This window comes from Sesamum indicum, linkage group LG8 (assembly GCF_000512975.1).
Source record: "Sesamum indicum cultivar Zhongzhi No. 13 linkage group LG8, S_indicum_v1.0, whole genome shotgun sequence".
NCBI lineage: Eukaryota > Viridiplantae > Streptophyta > Magnoliopsida > Lamiales > Pedaliaceae > Sesamum > Sesamum indicum.
The window spans coordinates 3,565,740-3,583,695 of NC_026152.1; the positions used below are offsets into that span (position 1 = coordinate 3,565,740).

General features: G+C 35.1%; 2 protein-coding genes, 1 long non-coding RNA gene and 1 other non-coding gene across 4 annotated transcripts; 1 reads left to right on the forward strand and 3 right to left on the reverse strand.

The window, feature by feature from the left end:
* Positions 21-100, reverse strand: TRNAL-CAG. Its single transcript has one exon. It is a non-coding gene; the product is annotated as a tRNA-Leu (tRNA).
* On the reverse strand, positions 543-2,277 carry LOC105167659 (40S ribosomal protein S9-2). Its single transcript, XM_011087458.2, has 3 exons — positions 2,173-2,277; positions 1,157-1,538; positions 543-943 (listed from the first exon to the last, which is right to left on the reverse strand). The coding sequence occupies exons 1-3, from the start codon at positions 2,198-2,200 to the stop codon at positions 763-765; spliced, it is 591 nt and encodes a 196-aa protein (XP_011085760.1). The 5' UTR covers positions 2,201-2,277; the 3' UTR covers positions 543-762.
* LOC105167661 lies at positions 3,645-8,990 on the forward strand. The gene is made up of 3 exons (XR_848266.2): positions 3,645-3,943; positions 8,581-8,707; positions 8,815-8,990. It is a non-coding gene; the product is annotated as an uncharacterized LOC105167661 (long non-coding RNA).
* Positions 13,112-15,341, reverse strand: LOC105167662 (tubulin alpha chain-like). The gene is given in 3 exon segments (NM_001304396.1): positions 13,112-13,869; positions 13,975-14,580; positions 15,181-15,341. Coding segments are annotated over 3 exon segments (1,353 nt in total). The 5' UTR covers positions 15,274-15,341; the 3' UTR covers positions 13,112-13,215.

Consider the following 17,956-nt stretch of genomic DNA (forward strand, 5'->3'; position numbering starts at 1 on the left):
TACACAAAAAATAAAAACATTGTCAAGAGTGGGATTTGAACCCACGCCCTTTCGGACCAGTACCTGAAACTGGCGCCTTAGACCGCTCGGCCATCTTGACTTTGTTGTTATCTGTAATTACAAATCCATCATCATGTGAATTAAGAGAATGTCAACGATGGTATTGCACCATGCTACACAAAGCATACTTTACTACCATACCATCATAGCTTGAACGCAAGTCCACTCCAGGCATTTGTTTATCTTCAAACGAAACAAACTTCAAGTTACAACACTATACATCAAATGTCTGTTAGTCTTACTTCCAATTGCATTTTGTCACAATTGTATATGAGAATATCATCCTTTAACTCTTGATACATATGGAACTGTAAAATAGTCATCACTTTCTGTTTTGCTGGGCCTTCGTATTCTTAAGAATTTTGATCCTCTTGAGGTGAACGACTTCCAGTTTGATGACTTAGGGTGCTGTACAGTGTTGGTCAATTGACTGAGCAGTGAACTTCAGCAGACAAATTGCTCCCAATTGATTAAATGTAAAATAAACCATATAAGACCGATCATCGCATTGCACAAAGAATGCAACTCAAACCCAAAATTCTTTCTTAACATTTCGTATCAAAAAGGCAGAAAACAGAGAAATGGAGATGGATGGATGTCACCAAAACTAAAATTGGAGTTGCAAACATGATGGCTCTTTCAAAAAGAGTAAAGAAAATAGCCGTGAGCTCTGCATCTTATGCATTTTATCAATGCAACTGCTTAATCCTCATCCTCCTCTTCATCACCACCACCAGCTTTCTTCGCAGCAGCTTTCTGGTTCTTTCGCTTCACTCTCCCAGCACGACCACCACCGAACGGACTAGTAAGGGAGAAGTCAATGTGTTTTTGTGAGTCAACTCTCACCATGAAGGACGGCACGTTGACCACCTGTCTTCCAACCCTGGCATGGGAGAGTTTATTACATACACAATCGAGATATAATCTAAAATGCGGAAATATTGACCAACTCTCCTGATCATGATAGATAAGATTCTCATTTAGTGAAAGAAACCACTCCTATGGGAAAAGAGAGCTTATGCAGTGATATAGAACACCAAATTGCAGAATTTAAATGAACCTGAAAACAAGAGGGATGCTCTAATAGAATATATACCTAATGTGCCTCTGCCTGATGAGCACACGAGCATGGTGAATCGACTTGGCCATGCCAGCCTTGAATACAAGAGTCTGAAGCCGGCGTTCAAGAAAGTTCTCCACAGTAAGGGCCAGGACATAATCAAGCTTGTTCTGGCTTTCATCCAAAAGCCCATACCTATTCATCCTGCGGAGAAGGGCCTCACCTTCAAAGATTCGGCGTGGGTCTTTCTCGTCAAGAGTGAGAAGGTTTCTGGCATTATTACGGATGCGACTCAATGCATACTGCACCCTCCATAGCTCTCTCTTACACCGCAGTCCATATTCTCCAACAAGCTTTAGCTCAGCATCCAATCGCTCCTTCTCATAGGGACGACGAGGCTTCTTGAAGGTCTTCCCATCTACATTACAATTAAATACAAAATCCATCATTCGTCCGAAGAATCATCAACAGCAAAAGGGGAAAAAAAAACGAATTTAAAGAAAGAATAAACAGCAACAACAATTTTCTCACAGATTGAGCATGAAATTATGTGGCGAATTGCTCAAGCAAAACACAAGAAAACCAAATTTATCAACCTCCTATCTTCCCTTCGTTTGAAAAACAAATCAGAATACTATCATTCGAGTACAGCAATTCCCAAGATCTTAACCAATCCCGTGACAACAATTCCTCAGGCTTCCCAGATAAGCAAAACTTAATATCTTCGGCCGATTCCTAAACAACTAATCACCATACAACACAGTAACCGCAAAATGCGGATCAAAATCATATCAATCACGGTCCCCAGAAACATTAGAAAAGCGCATTTAAGCTTAATCGTAAATCCAAACCCAAGATCATTTGAACCGGATCCAAACACCTAAAATCACTAACAAAAAGCTGCGCAAATACGAATCCCGAGTGCATCAGCGCCCAACACACACAAAGATGCACACACATACAAGAATTCAGAAAATGTAAATGCGGAATTACATACACGAGAACGCATAAAGAGCAAGAAAGAAAGAGAAAGTAGACCCGTGGAAGCTTACAGTTGCGGTAAAAACTAACGTGAACCATGGTCGCAGGTTACGTCGGCTGAAGCAGAGAAACACTAAGAAAAAAGCTGAGTAGACGACCATCTCTTTAATATACAAACAAACCCTAAACCCGTTTCCAATGAGATACTGGGCTTAGCCCAAAAAATTATCAGTTTTAAATGGGCTAGGCCCACGAAGTTTCTGAGGTCGATGTGTTCTTTCCTTTTTTTTTTTTTTTTCAACTAGCAACGGTGGCACGTAGTTTTCGAGTACATAATTTTATTGAATGTAATGCAAGAATTATTTATATTTTTTAAATTGATCACAAAAATCAATATGCATAGTTAACAATTGAAAATAAAATAAATTTTACAATATAGTCGTTTTACAACAAAATCCCATAAAATTAAAGACAGGGAGTTCTATTGAACTAAAGCGAAAATTTTCATAAATTAAAATTTGAATTTAATGAACCAATCAAATTTGTAGTTGTAGATTCGATTTTAACCTACATAAACAGCAAAAAAATTAAAAAACGCAATTCATAATAAACTCTATAAATATAAAAAGATTGTTGAACAATACGTTGAGTTATGAGTGACGGAAGACCGTAGCTTTACAAAATGAAAAAAATTAAAATTAATATAGGTTATTGTAGTATTATAATAAAAAAATTAAAATTAATATACACCTTATACTATAAATTAATTATAGAGAGAGAGAGAGAGAGAGAGATGATTCTTGATATAGGCACTCTTTAATTTGGATAAATGAGCCATGACCCTATAATTAACTCAGTTATTTTCATTCCAATCCTATGATTTCTGATAATCCTATTCCTTGAAAAAAATATTAGATTAGTATATAAATAAGGGATAATTACACTGCCCTCCTTGAGATTTAGTGTAATTACACCTAAACCCTCTGTAATTTGAAAAATTGTATCTAGCATTCTTGAGATTTGCTTACTTTTAACAAATTCTTCCATTAGTCAAAATTTACCAAAAAAAATCTATATTTACTCAAAATTGACTTATTACTAATTTATTGCAGGTCAGAAATTTTTTTTTATGACAATTACTATCATACGTCTTTACGCATTAATGCATGTGATGAAGTATATCTTCATAATTATGAGAGTAGTGTAGACAAAAAAAAATGACCTATAATAAATAAGTCAATTGAAAGTAAATATCAATTTTTACTTAATTTTTGGGTTAATATAAACAAATCCAATTATTTATTAGACAAAAGCAAACTTTAGAGATCCCTATAAATAATGCAATTGAATTGAAAATAAAAAGTTGGCAATCGGCTAAAAAAAAGAGCCCCTTTAGTTTTAAAATGTGAGGTGTTCCAATGAAAAAGACTTGCCTCCTTATATTAATTCTGAAGAACAATTGTCCATTCTATTTCTGTACGCCCACTCCCCACCATCAACATACATATTTCTTATGTGAAAATAAATCAAATGATACCAAGAAATCTCATTGTTTGTGTGCGTGAACTGCGCATTATGTGAAAACATACAAAACAAAATGATGGCAAGAAATCTTATTGTGTTTCACCAAATCTGTGTCAACCCACAAACACACTCTCCCAAAAAATCATGGCCGTCCTTTCTACGATAGTTTCAACGCCGGTTCCGACCAGCACTGCACCACCGAATCTGATACGGAGTACTTAACCACGGCACCCATCTTCATTTGCTGGGTGAGAACTGAGGAGTGGAAAGTTGTGCGATATTATAGAAGAAGATGGAGAGTGGTTTCTTAAGCAAGAGGTATTTTTGGTATTCTCAAAATTTGGTATTGCTGTGTCCACAACTATCATTTGTGAGTAAAAATAGGATTTTTATTATATAATAATATAGATAATTATGGAGAAAAATGCATAGGACACTCTTGTGAAATACGAAAAAATTGTTAAAAATTTACTTGTGTTTTGAAAATAGTCTGAAAGGCAGCTCTGTAATACGAAACTTTGCGAAAAACCCACCCTCCATAAAAAACAGACAGAGGGTGGCTTACACGTTCTAGAAGTGCGAAAGGAATAAGCCTTTTAGTTTTTTTTCTATTTGAATTGACATAAATGCCCATTTTCATCCTTATAAATATTGACCAACACAACATACATTCTACCCCATTTTTGCACCAGTTGATTGTACGATTATATTGCAGGTACTAAAAGTTTATTTGTTCTATTTATTATTGTTTTGTAATTTCTTTTTATGAAAATTGAAATGCTTTGTTATTAATTTTTTTTTGGGGTAAATTATATGGACCAAACCTCAAGGCTAATTGTTGATGATCGACAAAATTAGAGGGGTATTAATAATTTTTCAAACAACAAGGGGTATTTGTAATTATGTCAAATCTCAGAGGAGGTCGTTGTAATTTACCCTATTTTTTTAATTTTGTAGAATGTCTTATGCTCCTAGAAGATCTTCATCCAAAGAAGAAAAAATTGATTTGAGATACAAAAATCCAAGATGTTATTATCAAAAATATGCCGCAATTAGAGTTGTAGGTTCAACCAAAGAAAGTGAGGAAAAATTATCCTTAGGACAAATGAATGTAATTTTTTTTGTTCGTTGGACCTGATTAGTATTTTTGAAAAAGTTTCACAGCCAAGTTCAAGATCGACATATCCAACAATTGAAGAAGAAGTTTATTCTGGAAGTGGAACAATTGAAGACAATTTTAAAGACGTATTGTCCATTTGCTATGAATTAACAGCGAATATAAAAGCGTTAGGGGAAAATCAAAAAATGATGAAGGCATTATTTGTACTTGTTATTGCTTTGGTAATTGCAATAGATTGAAATAGATTATGTATTGAAAACTAGGACCATTTGCAACAAAAGCTCTTCATTTGCTGTTGTAAACTGCTCAATTATGAGTAAAACAAAGTGCATAGAACCACAAACTACTCAAAAGGGTTTCCAGGAAACCAGAAATTCAGACGGGAAGTCGTAATAACAAAGCAGAATTCATATATTTAGTAAAAAACATAGACAAATACTAGCCAAAACAATACCAACAATAAGCTAAAAAAATTCAATACCTCACAAACTGAGACAATTAAATACATTTCATTCATTCATCCCAAAAAGGCCAAAATGACAAATGGAAACTGTTAAATACATCATTAGTCACAAGGTGCAAGAAACTTCAAAAATCATAGTATGTCTACTGCTTACAAAAAACTACCAACAGTTTCAAAAACCATAGTATGTGTCCTGCTTAGAAAATGTTTCCTATCCAAATATAGTCATCAGGTAATTATAATTAGTCCACACTAAAAACTTCCAAAAAACACCAACAAGCTATCATTTTTCACCTTGACTTGGCCTATATGACGCAGAAAGCTTCTCAAGTGAATTCAAAGTACTCCTATTTGAAGAACAATATTCCCTTTGAAATGTTGATGATCTACTTGAATCTTCAGATATTTTTTGTAATTTGGATGTTTTGGAAACTGGAAGCAGTTGCTTTTTTTCTTGGAACTTGTGGTAATGGTCTTTGAGAAAACTCAATAGGGGCCTACAAATTGCCTTAAAGTGATATTGGGAAATTACTTTTAAAAAAAAATTGCAAAAAATAAACATCTTATTAAGTAGAATACTTCTAGGTTGCTCATTGCTTGAGACTCAGCAGGTGCAACCATTTGCACATTATAATGCAATGTATTACAGAATTAACTGATTTTTTTAATACAAAAAGTGAAATCAATATTTGTTAGGAGATATTAAATACCTGAAAAATATTGTTGGATTGTGGGGAAACCTGGAATAGGCTTGTAAATTGAGTGGTCACATCTCTTTGTGCAAGATTTGAACACCTTAGGGTCACAAAAGCTAGTCTTGAATCATGTTGTGTGCGCCTCCTTAACCTCTGGAAAATTGAAGAAGGTGGGGGCCTTTGTCCACTCATTAGTTGAGTACAAGATGGTCTTGATATGGGAGGCCTCTAGATTGTTGTGTTTATTTCTCTCCCTGCAAGTGTGGGGAGAGACAGTGAGGTGGCAAGTCTTTGGTGCAGTATTTCAACATTGTTGCTTTCAGTTTGGGGTCATGAACAAGTGTATTAAACTTTTGAATTTGAATGTTATCAGATAAAAAACCAAATCTTTACCTGATCATTTCTTGATTGGAAAGACTGGTGTGGCACTTGAAAGGCATTGATCATTTTTGAAAATTGTGAAATCAACAACACTTCATAGTGTTAATTTGAAACTTAGTTAAACTAACTAAAACTTAGAGTTTTAAAGCATGTGTTAAGCCTCTTCGGTTTGAGTTACAAGACATCAACAAAATAAAATACTTTGTGTATTTTTTGAATTGAGATGAGTAAGATTTGTACAACTCCTTTTGTTATGGTCTGTTCTTAAATAATTTGCACAACTATGAGACAATCCCTTCCTTGACACCACTCCATCTCTAATGTCATTGGCATCCCTCCTTCTTACTTTTTTGAGTCTTCCATGTTATGATCTGACTTGAGGAGGCTGAACAGTACCCAATGGTGATTCTTTGTAATCATGCATTCCAAGCACAAGTCTAGTCATGTGCCCATAAACCTTAAAGTAAGCATCTTTCTTGAAGTAATCATCAACATACTCCTCCAGATTCAGCTTGTGATAGCTAATTGAGGCTATTGCATGACAACAAGGGAAATCTACCAACTGAAACATCCCACAAGAATAGTGTCTATCCCTCAAATACAAAATGTGGTTTTCTATAAAGTGTTCTATTTCAAATTTGTCTTCACCGGCCCAACTTGGAAAACAATTTCTGCTCTCATGCCTCCTTTGTCTCTTAATCATTTTTCAAATATTAGGACAAACAACATCCTGATATTTTTCCATTCTTTGTCTTTTCATCTGAATTCTTGTCATACATTTCCTTTTGATGCTCTCAAACATATCAATAATGGGATGTTCCCTTGCATCTAAAATGTAACTATTGAAAGACTTTGAAATATTATTGACCAACGTATCACATTTTGTTCTTGAAGGGAAAAAACACCTTGCTCAATGAGGAGCAGGTATCTCACTTAACCAGTCATATGCAGTTTCATCTTAAGGGAATTTTTTAGGCATCACTTTTTCTATCTCTTTCATCCACCTCAAATGTTGTTTAACATTGTATGTTGATGCAGCCTTCCAAAATAATTTTTTCAGTTCTTGCCCTTTAAATTTCCCTTTGAAGTTGTTGTACATGTGTCTGAAACAGAACCTATGTTTAGCATTAGGAGCTAAACTAGGGACTGCTTTTTTGTCTATTAGAAATAAAAACACACCCTCTTTGTTCATGAGATCCAATATCCCTTAGCAACAAGTTTATAACCACTCCCATGTGTCAAATTTTTCAATTTCAACATATGCAATTGCTATAGAGTAAATATTATCATTTCCTCCCTTCCCACAACAGATAATAACTGACCTTTGTATAGTCCTTTACGGAAGCACTCAAGCCTACATCAACCCTCTCTCAACCCACTGAGGTAACAACACATCCTCTGCAACACAGGTGGAGTTAAAGACTTGTCAACCTTCAACACAAGTGTACTCCTGGGGTTGTGATTCTATACAGTTGCACGATAGTTATATAATTGTTCATCTTGTATGTTTCCATTCACCAAATGTTAGGCATACCTCTTGGCTCTGTACACTTTATGCAGTTACACTTAATCTAAATGTAAAACTCTAACCCCTCTTTTGGATTATACCTTATGATGTGCTCTATTTTTCTCCCAATATACTTGTAATTTGCTAGCTTGTTCTCAATTCTATGTGCACATGTGTGTCTTCCTTTAATTGATTTAATTTGGAAAGTTGTTGTTTTCATTATTCTGGAAGCATGGATCCTCCATTCACATTCATTCTTGCATTTAGCAGTAATCTTATGTTTTTCATTCTCTATGAATTTCAAGTCCCAACCTCTTCTCACTGCCCAATCTCTCAACACATCCTTATATTTCTCTCTAGTAGCAAATTTCATCCCTACTTACAAGTCAACATCCCCACCATCCATTCTATCATTCTACACTGGAACCCCATCACCTTCATCATCTGACTCCCTCAAAGATATAAGCTCCTCTTCTTCCCTAAAATCACTGAACCACCCACTCTCTCCTATTGTTCTCTCCTCTTGTTCTCTCGGTTCTCTCTCTGCTCTTCTTTTCTTTTTTTGTTCCCTCAAAAAAGCCCTCATTGTTTTAAAAAATCTTCTAGCATGACCATCTGGCCTACTCTCAAATATATCATCATCAAGTGGACCCTCTAAATCCTCTAACATCCATGAAGGACATTGGGATGCTGAGGCATCATAGCCACCAACATTTGAATCATCCCCACCCTCATCACTAAAGCCTTCTATTGGTGGATTCTCAGGTTAATTTCGATTTGTTTGTTCAGGTTCATGGGGGCTCTCAGGTGTTTGTTCGGGTTCAGTAGGATTTTCAAGTGCATATTCAGGTTCAGGAGGGTTTCCTGGTGTCTATGAAGGTCCAGGTGAATTTTCAGATGTTTGGCCAAGTTCAGGGTGAGTTTCATATGCATTTTCAAGTTCATTTATGATTGGGAGATCTTCTTGGTCATTTTCAGTTCCAAATTCAGGTTCAGGTTGGTCATTTTCGGTTTCAATTTCAGGTTCAAAGGGATTTTCAGCTTCAATTTGGTCATTTTCAGAGTCTTCCAACATATCAACAGACCAATCATCTGTAAATTCATTTAATGGATTCTTTCGAGTTGGTTATGAAAGGACAATAAAGGTACTTGTTGTTCATCTGTTGAAATTATATTACCCTAAGTACAAATCACCAATAAAAGGCCCTGTTTTTCTTCAAAGTAAAATGGTATTACATCCAAACCCTCGTATGCTCTCCATAATTCAATAGTATCACTATCCTCATTCAAAATCCTAAATACCATTATCCAAACTTACACCAGAAAAACAATAAAATCCAACAATATTCAAATCCTTACCCCTTGCCAGTATACATATCAATTATATCTCCATAGTACAATCTCTCTCTATCTACTTTGAGAAACCACATTCTAATACCACCCACATACCTAACAATGGGTACCCATTCAATAACCCCACCAACCCATACATCAAACTATGCATAATTAGGCAACACCATGTTGCATAAAACAAAACAACCTACCATTAATCACACAATTAATTCGACAAAACATCAATTTTAAAATTACTTCAGTCATGGGTTGGGGACAGGATATGCAGGGGACAATTAGAGAATCCAATTAGAGAATGTCCAGCTGGTGGGGACCATTAGAGAATCCAATTAACAATTGAACTTACATAAATAGACTATTAATTAAATAATTCAACAGAGCATCATTCAGTAAAACTTTAGTAATATAAAAAATCATATAAAGATACCATAACATAAAAGGCCATAAACAAACATAAAAAAAACAACAGCAGATATGTGGAGACCAATATTAATCAAAAGACAAACAAAAAATCCAAATCCCTAGAAATATGATGACCAAGAAATTAAATTCAAAAGCATGAGACTAACATACTAACCTGTAATATTCTTCTCAGGGTCCTAGTTCAAATCAGTAAGATCCAAAGATTGAAAAAACCTTGGCCCCAAATTTTTGGCAAAAATCCTATTCTCAAATTTTAACTATAATCTCCCGTAAAATTGAAAGGTGAAAATTTATGTTTTACCTGAAATAAGTAATAAGGTTATAACGGGTATTTTCTTTCACACACTAACGCCGTCAGAGTTGACTAATGGCAGTGGGACGTGAGTGATATTTAATTAAACACGGGAGGTTTTTTGTAGATTTAATTGGGACGGGATTTTTTTGCAAATAAATCAAAAAATGGACCCAAAAAAAATATTATGCCAATAATGGTTATTCCATGGTAAATAATGTGAATTATGTCATTTCATCATAAAACGAGTCGATTCTCTTATTTTGTATATATATTTGTTTAGATAATAATTATTTTTGGGTAAATTATATCAAACTCATATAAGGTTTAATGCAATTATAAATACAAGTTTCATTGTTTAATAATTTACTATTACCCCTCTCATAATAAATTCGTCCAACAATTGATTCATTATGTTATTTTGTATTGAATTGTTAAAAATATCTTTTTGGATTCTGGATTATAATTTTTCGTGTTAATTACATAGACAGACTTTTAAAATACGAAATTACACTTTCCTTCAAAAAAATTTCAAAATTACGCTTGCACCCCCTCAAGAAATTTTCCTTCAAACACACACGCATATATATATATAAAGTAAGGTTAACATCATTATATTTTTCTCCTTATAGGTACAAAATTATTAAATGAAAATGTTCAATGAGGAGTAAAATTGAATATTTATTTATTTTTTCTACTAACGTCGGCATTTTTTGTCCAAATCCTAAAGAAAGAGGATTAAGTATAAATGATGAAATTTTGAATATGGTCTAAATGTAATTTCAAATTTTTTTCAAGAGAAAGTCCAATTTTATATTTTCAAATGGGATCTAACTGTACTTAATCCTAATTTTACATAATTTTTTTAAGTATTACATTCGTCTAACATCGAATTTTTACTTTTTTTTTATAATAACATCCATCCAACATTAGATTGTTTTATATTTTATCAATTTTTGTTTTAAAAAAAAATAATATGAGGGTCAAGTTGACATTTCCACCTTATCCCCCAAAGGTTATATAATTATGTCATATATAAAAAAAGATATCAATAATGTTTTAAATAATCAACATGTATTCGTAATTAGATCAATATTTAAATTAGGTGAATGTAAATTATCCTAATATATTTTTGTCACAAAGGACATAGAAGTTGATAATGTTGCATTCTTGATGTGATTTAGATCTAATCTTCCCAACCACTTAACCGCAATTAGGCCTACTTAAGATATCATTAAGAAAGCTTGTAATAAACTCATTGCACTCAACATGGAAGTTGAACCCATTCAAGTAATAAATTGCCCCACTCATCACGCATTACCATAAAGCTTTGTTAGTGATAAGCAAAGAATGCGACATGCAAAATCTATTACCACCATAAGAATTTCTCAGTTGAGTTCACATGTATTTACTACAACTACTTATCACCACCTAGTTGATGTGTCATGTACCAAAACCTCGTAGGGTAGTGAATTTAGGTGAAGTTCTTGGATAGATTTTAGGGATAATTATATTTAAATTTTTAAAAAAATATAAAATTATGCTTTCTTTCCAAAAAAAAAAAAAAAACTTTTGAAATTATGATTTCACCTTTACGAAAATTCTCCATTTATATCTATACTTTTTTTATTGGGATTTTAATAGAAAATGCATCACCTCGACCAAAGAAAAATATGTAAACTTCAAATTTTATGCCTTATTCAGCTTTCGATATAAATTATTGAAGATATACTTAGTTTATATTTACCTCCTTATAATTATTAAGATATTAACATGATATGTTTGTTAATAAATTATACATAATATTGAATGAGTGGTAAAAATTAAAGTTTATGTAAATATTTTGTTAACGTCAGTATTTTTCGTTCGAACCTTAATGGGAATGATACAATTATAAATAAAAAATTTTGAAAAAGAATACAAGTATATATAATTTCATATTTCGGAAAAAGCTAAATTTAATTAACCATAGATTAAATGAAATAGCCTCTCTTTCATCAAAATATTAACATAGAAAGGTTTCATAGAAAATAAAAGACTGAATTTATCGTTTTTTATTTACAAAAATTTTTATTCAAATTAAATTTGATGAATAGAAACGATCAGAAAACTATAATATAGTTCTTGATCATCTCTTTAAATTGTAAGCATAAGATAAATATAATATACTACGCAATGTGATTAAAACACGGAGCCCCATCCGACCTAAAATTTCCCCATTGATCTACTGTGATTGCCATCCTAAAATGCAAAACCTCCAAAATTTTATTACCGGCCAACTGGTGAATCTCAGCTGCTTTCACGACACGTGTCAGAGACCCAGAACGCCTTCATTCCCATGAGAAAGCGTATCTCAACTGGAACTGCAGGAAGGTTGGCCAAACTAGCCAACTGGGCACACTTCTCCGCTCACCCTCTCTCCTCCCCTACTATTATCGCTATATATACACACACACTCTCATTGCCTTTACAATTGAGTAGAGCATCCAGAAGGGTAGAATATATATTTCCAATTACTAGAATCTCCGGAGGACGAGGAGGAGGAGATGGATGAAGGGAGTAAAGGGTCGGCGGCAGCACCAGAGGCGAAGGTGGTGGTACACACGTGGAAGGTGCGGGTGCATAGCCAGATATTGAGGATCAGAGCAGAGGATTCAAATATTGGGGAAGATATCGGAGAAGGAAATGTGAGTTGGAGAGATAAGTACTTGGGAGTGACGCATTACATGGTTTTCTCCAGGCCCCTGTTGCCTGCTTCTCCTCTCAGCAAGAATGCTTTTTGAGGTTTTTATTCGACTTAGTCTTAGCATATATGTACCTTAAAACCAGGTTTTGATCAGCATTGCCTATCCCATGTTTCAATTTCTATCTATGTTTATGTTCAAAAGATGTTGATTTAGATTTTCATATGATTGTTTAATGTAGAGAACAGACGAAGCTGTAATTAACATAGCTTTTTAATCTTGGTGTTTCACCTGCCCAAGTAACAATTTGAGTAGCTTATAAGCGTTGGAAATACAACTAACAAGCATCATTATTCATCGTCCCCACTGCTCTGAAAATATCTTGACATAAATCAGCTATGGGATTACGACTCATGAATAAATATCTTGATCAAAGATGAATAATGAGATTTATGACAACCAGGCATGGATAAGAGGAGAACCACAAAAACATAAACTTCAATTATATATTCGGTGCCATACAGCAAGATAAGAAGAAATCACATTAACTGTTCTTAATTCAACATCAAACAGCACAACGAAATCAAGCCATACAGAACAAGCTTGTAAACACACTTAAAAACCAATGAGACCATTGGCTTGCTTCATAATGTTTTCTCAGCAATCAAGATCTTAGTAGTCGTCGTTCTCATCCTCCTCTCCTTCGGCAGACTCTGCCCCAACTTCTTCATAGTCCTTCTCCAGAGCAGCCAAGTCCTCCCTAGCCTCAGAGAACTCTCCTTCCTCCATACCCTCACCAACATACCAGTGCACAAAGGCACGCTTGGCATACATCAAGTCAAACTTATGATCAATTCTTGAGAAGACCTCAGCAACGCTGGTTGAGTTGGAAATCATGCAAACAGCTCTCTGCACCTTGGCCAGGTCACCACCAGGCACCACAGTTGGTGGCTGGTAGTTGATACCACACTTGAATCCTGTTGGGCACCAGTCCACAAACTGAATAGTTCTCTTGGTCTTGATGGTGGCAACAGCAGCATTCACATCTTTGGGAACAACATCACCCCTGTACATCAGACAGCAGGCCATGTATTTGCCATGGCGGGGATCACATTTCACCATCATGGATGATGGCTCAAAAGCAGTGTTGGTAATTTCAGCAACAGAGAGTTGTTCATGGTAGGCCTTCTCAGCAGAGATCACAGGGGCATATGAAGAAAGCATGAAGTGAATCCTCGGGTATGGGACCAAGTTGGTCTGGAACTCATTCACATCAACATTCAAAGCTCCATCAAACCGCAGAGAAGCAGTCAGAGAAGAGATCACCTGCACATTAAAATAAAAAATATTTATTAATAAAAAACATTAACCAATGCATAAAAATTTCATCAAATAACACCATACAACTCCAAGAATCCCAGAAATTTATACCTGAGAAATCAACCTGTTCAGATTTGTATAAGTAGGCCTCTCAATATCAAGTGATTTACGGCAAATATCATAGATAGCTTCGTTGTCAAGAAGCACAGCAACATCAGTGTGCTCAAGAAGAGAATGAGTTGAAAGCACAGAGTTATAAGGCTCAACAACTGCAGTTGAAACCTGAGGCGAAGGGTAAATGGTAAAACCCAGCTTTGATTTTTTACCATAATCAACAGAAAGCCTCTCAAGCAAGAGAGATCCAAGCCCAGATCCAGTACCACCACCCACAGCATGGAAGACCAAGAATCCCTGCAACCCGGTACAGTTGTCCGCCAGCTTGCGAATCCTATCAAGGCAAAGATCGACAATTTCTTTGCCAATGGTGTAATGGCCTCTGGCAAAGTTGTTGGCTGCATCTTCTTTGCCACTGATAAGTTGTTCGGGGTGGAACAGCTGGCGGTATGTGCCAGTGCGGACCTCATCGATCACAGTTGGCTCTAGATCTACAAACACGGCGCGAGGGACGTGTTTTCCAGCGCCAGTTTCGCTGAAGAAAGTGTTGAATGCATCATCACCACCGCCTACGGTTTGATCACCAGGCATTTGCCCATCGGGCTGCAAAAACAGAAGCAGCAAATGTTCAATACCGTCAAATATCACCAGATCTAATAGGAATCGAGAAATAAACGAGAAGCTATTAGGCCTGGCAAAATTACAGAAAAACGTACAGCTCATTAAGGAACAAATAGATGTTTACGAATAATAATCACAATTAATTCAGGAAATCGCTAGATCTGATCAAATTAAGAAACCACATTATGGCATTTTCATTTTTAGATCACCAATTGTTTTCTAGATCTAATAAAATTACGGAAACCAAACGACTCGTTCAAGGCATTTTGAACGACAGAAACAAGAACAGATCACGAATAGCTTGGTAAATTTACTTTCAGGAAGAAAATAACGTCAACATACCACTAGATCTGACAAAATTACATTACAACAACTAATAACGCGTTAAGGCATTTCGATTGGTGATTAAACCAAATGAAACAATCAGATAAGATCAGTACAAAAATCAATCCGTATTTACGAAAAAGCTAAAACAAACACACAAAACCCATAGATCTAAGAAATTAAAGGCACTGAACAACAAAATATTCAGATCTGAGACATCAACCGCTGAAAAAAGGAGAAATGCAGATCTACACAAACCTGAATGCCGTGCTCAAGGCAGTAGAGCTCCCAACAAGCATTGCCGACCTGAATACCGGCCTGTCCAATGTGGATCGAAATGCACTCTCTCATTTTCGCTTTGTTTTTAGGAAGACGCAAAGAGATCTAGATTGGAGAAGGAAGGAGAAGGACCAGAGGCGTATACAAAGACGTCTCTGGAGGAAATTCTTCTGAGCGAGTTTAGGGTTAGCGGAGAGGGGGATTTTATAATTGAAGTCAGTAGGACAAGGAGGTTGATATTTTTCAAAAAAATAAATAAATAAATAATAGCTGGCTGGTGACCGTTGCCCGCTCCGGTTTTTAGGGATGCAGTCATGGAGATCCATTTGAAATTTGAATTTTGTTGCTGACGGGTACGGGTTTGGACTTGGAGCAAACCCGTATACTCGTAATCTGTTGTCCTACTGACTTCAATTCAACCAGGCCCAAATCCCATAAAAATATGTTGTCGGCCTGTGTAAGCCTATATACAATGGGCTAAGCCTACTCTATTGCAAAGGTGACAACAAAGCTAACTCTAGTGGGCCGAGGCCCAAACCAAAACATTACTGTTGACATTCAGAAAAGACCTAATAAATTGACTAATAATTGGAGTTTCGAATATAAAGTCCATAATAAATTTGAACTTTAAACATGTTCAAATTAGTGAATTCTCAACAAGCCCGATTTTTCTTTTTATTTTGGATTGATTAATTGGGCTAAAGCATATTCAATTACGGCCCGTTAGAAAATAAAAACATGGGTTCAAGCTCAATCGAAGTGAATCCAAGTTATCTAAACTTTACTCATGCCTATAGATAGACAATAAATCCACAGAAAAACAAGTCTAAAAGCTTTCTGTCACAACAAAGCTTTACAAGTTCCACGTCTCTCATTACATCAAGTTTTTGAAGCCTTGATAGTTGATACCATATTCCAAAATGACACGTAATTTGATCCATAAATGTATAAAATTTAAGAATAAGCTTACAGCTCTTGGATTAACTTTTGGAGAGAAAAATTAGATAATAGTCTCCCTTCACATATATTATGACCCCATTAATTTATATTTATAAAATTTTCATTTATTCATATTTTTCTAGTACTATGATTCATTTTCAGAAACTCAAAATTTGAATGAATAATAATCATGAAAATGAATTGTGTATTTCATCATTAACTTATACATGAAATATTTATTTATTTTTGCTTCAAATTTAGATATGTTTTTCTCACAAATTGTAAAATCTTCATAATTCAGAGCTTTATAATCGATTATATACATAGATATGTGGAATTATTTAATTTTAATAATAAAAAGAATCGGGACACATTAAATTTGCATCTTTAATATTTAATTCCAAGTTTGGGTTTAGAAAGGTTTGTGGTGAGAAAGGTGAAAGGAAAAGAGATATTTCAATGATTGGTCGGTGAAGTGTCACACAGAAGTCTTCTCAATGCTCATCACTCACAAACTTCACTCCAATTACCAAAACTACTCATGCCCACTCATTTCATTTCATCTCATCTCATCAACACCTATACATTCATTTCCACAGCACCCAATTACATGTAATAAAGTATGGGAGGAGCAATTAAGACAATGACAAGTAACAAAGGGGTTCAAATCAGATTCGAACAAAAATAATGGAGGACCAACAAGTTGAAATGAAAAAGGTAGATATGCAGACAAAGTTTTACCCATTTACAACTCACCGGACGGGATTGCTGACTTTGCCGGCGGGAACACAGTGTGGTTGCAACAGCACTCTTCCAGAGGAAAGTTTTAAAATGAGGTAGAAGGCGTTGGTGGGAAATGAAAACTGACAGGGAATTGAAGTCGGTAGGTGGAAGTGGACAATTTCGTCATTTTCGGTGTAATTCCGAGGATACAAAGATAAATTCGGAAGATACAGTAAAATGGGATAACAAGACGGGATTCTAATCCCACCTCCGTAGTCCGGATCCATATCCGGCATTTTATCCAGCACAGTACCGGGCCATGCGCTTTTATACCGGGCTACGTTATTCGGAAGGAAACACTGGCCAAACCCCGATAACGCAGGAAATCATTGGTATTCCTCATTAGTAAACATGACTTAAGTGTATAACATGTCCTAAAATACATATCTTACGTATGAGTATATATATACAACGAAACATATGGGAAGTAAAACAAATTACAGAAGCACAATTGTCAAATTTAGCGTATTTAAAATATAATTCGATTAAAAAAATTATTTTAATTTGAGTGATGCGTCCATTGAGCTGGAGCATGAGTCGTAGAATTTGCTTGCTTGCCTGCCAATAAATTAGATTTTCCATACAGGCCAACAACAGGTGGTGGTCCTGATCAATTATACACTTTTTTGTTGTTCAGTTTACACTTTCGATGAGGTTAAACATCATTTTTATTGTCAAAAAAGAGTTAGTTACGAAAATGTCCCAAGTTCATACCTCGTTTCAAGAGTCCAAAACCCATAAATTAAAAAATAATAATAATAACAAAAGAGAAAATAAAATACTAAAAAATAAATCTTGGGCTTTTGATTAGCATGTGGGGAAAGGGCACGCCAAGCAATGATTTGATGAGGGTAGAGTACAATGCAGAGGGCAAAACAGGAGGATTATGAATGGCTGTACCCATAATTAGTGTGATGGATTGGGCTGGAAAGCTAATTATGAGCATAATGTAATAGTATTGATTTCATAAATGTGGTAATTAATTAACGTGGGATGGGTTGTCAATTGGACCTAGTCTAGTTGTGGAACTCCA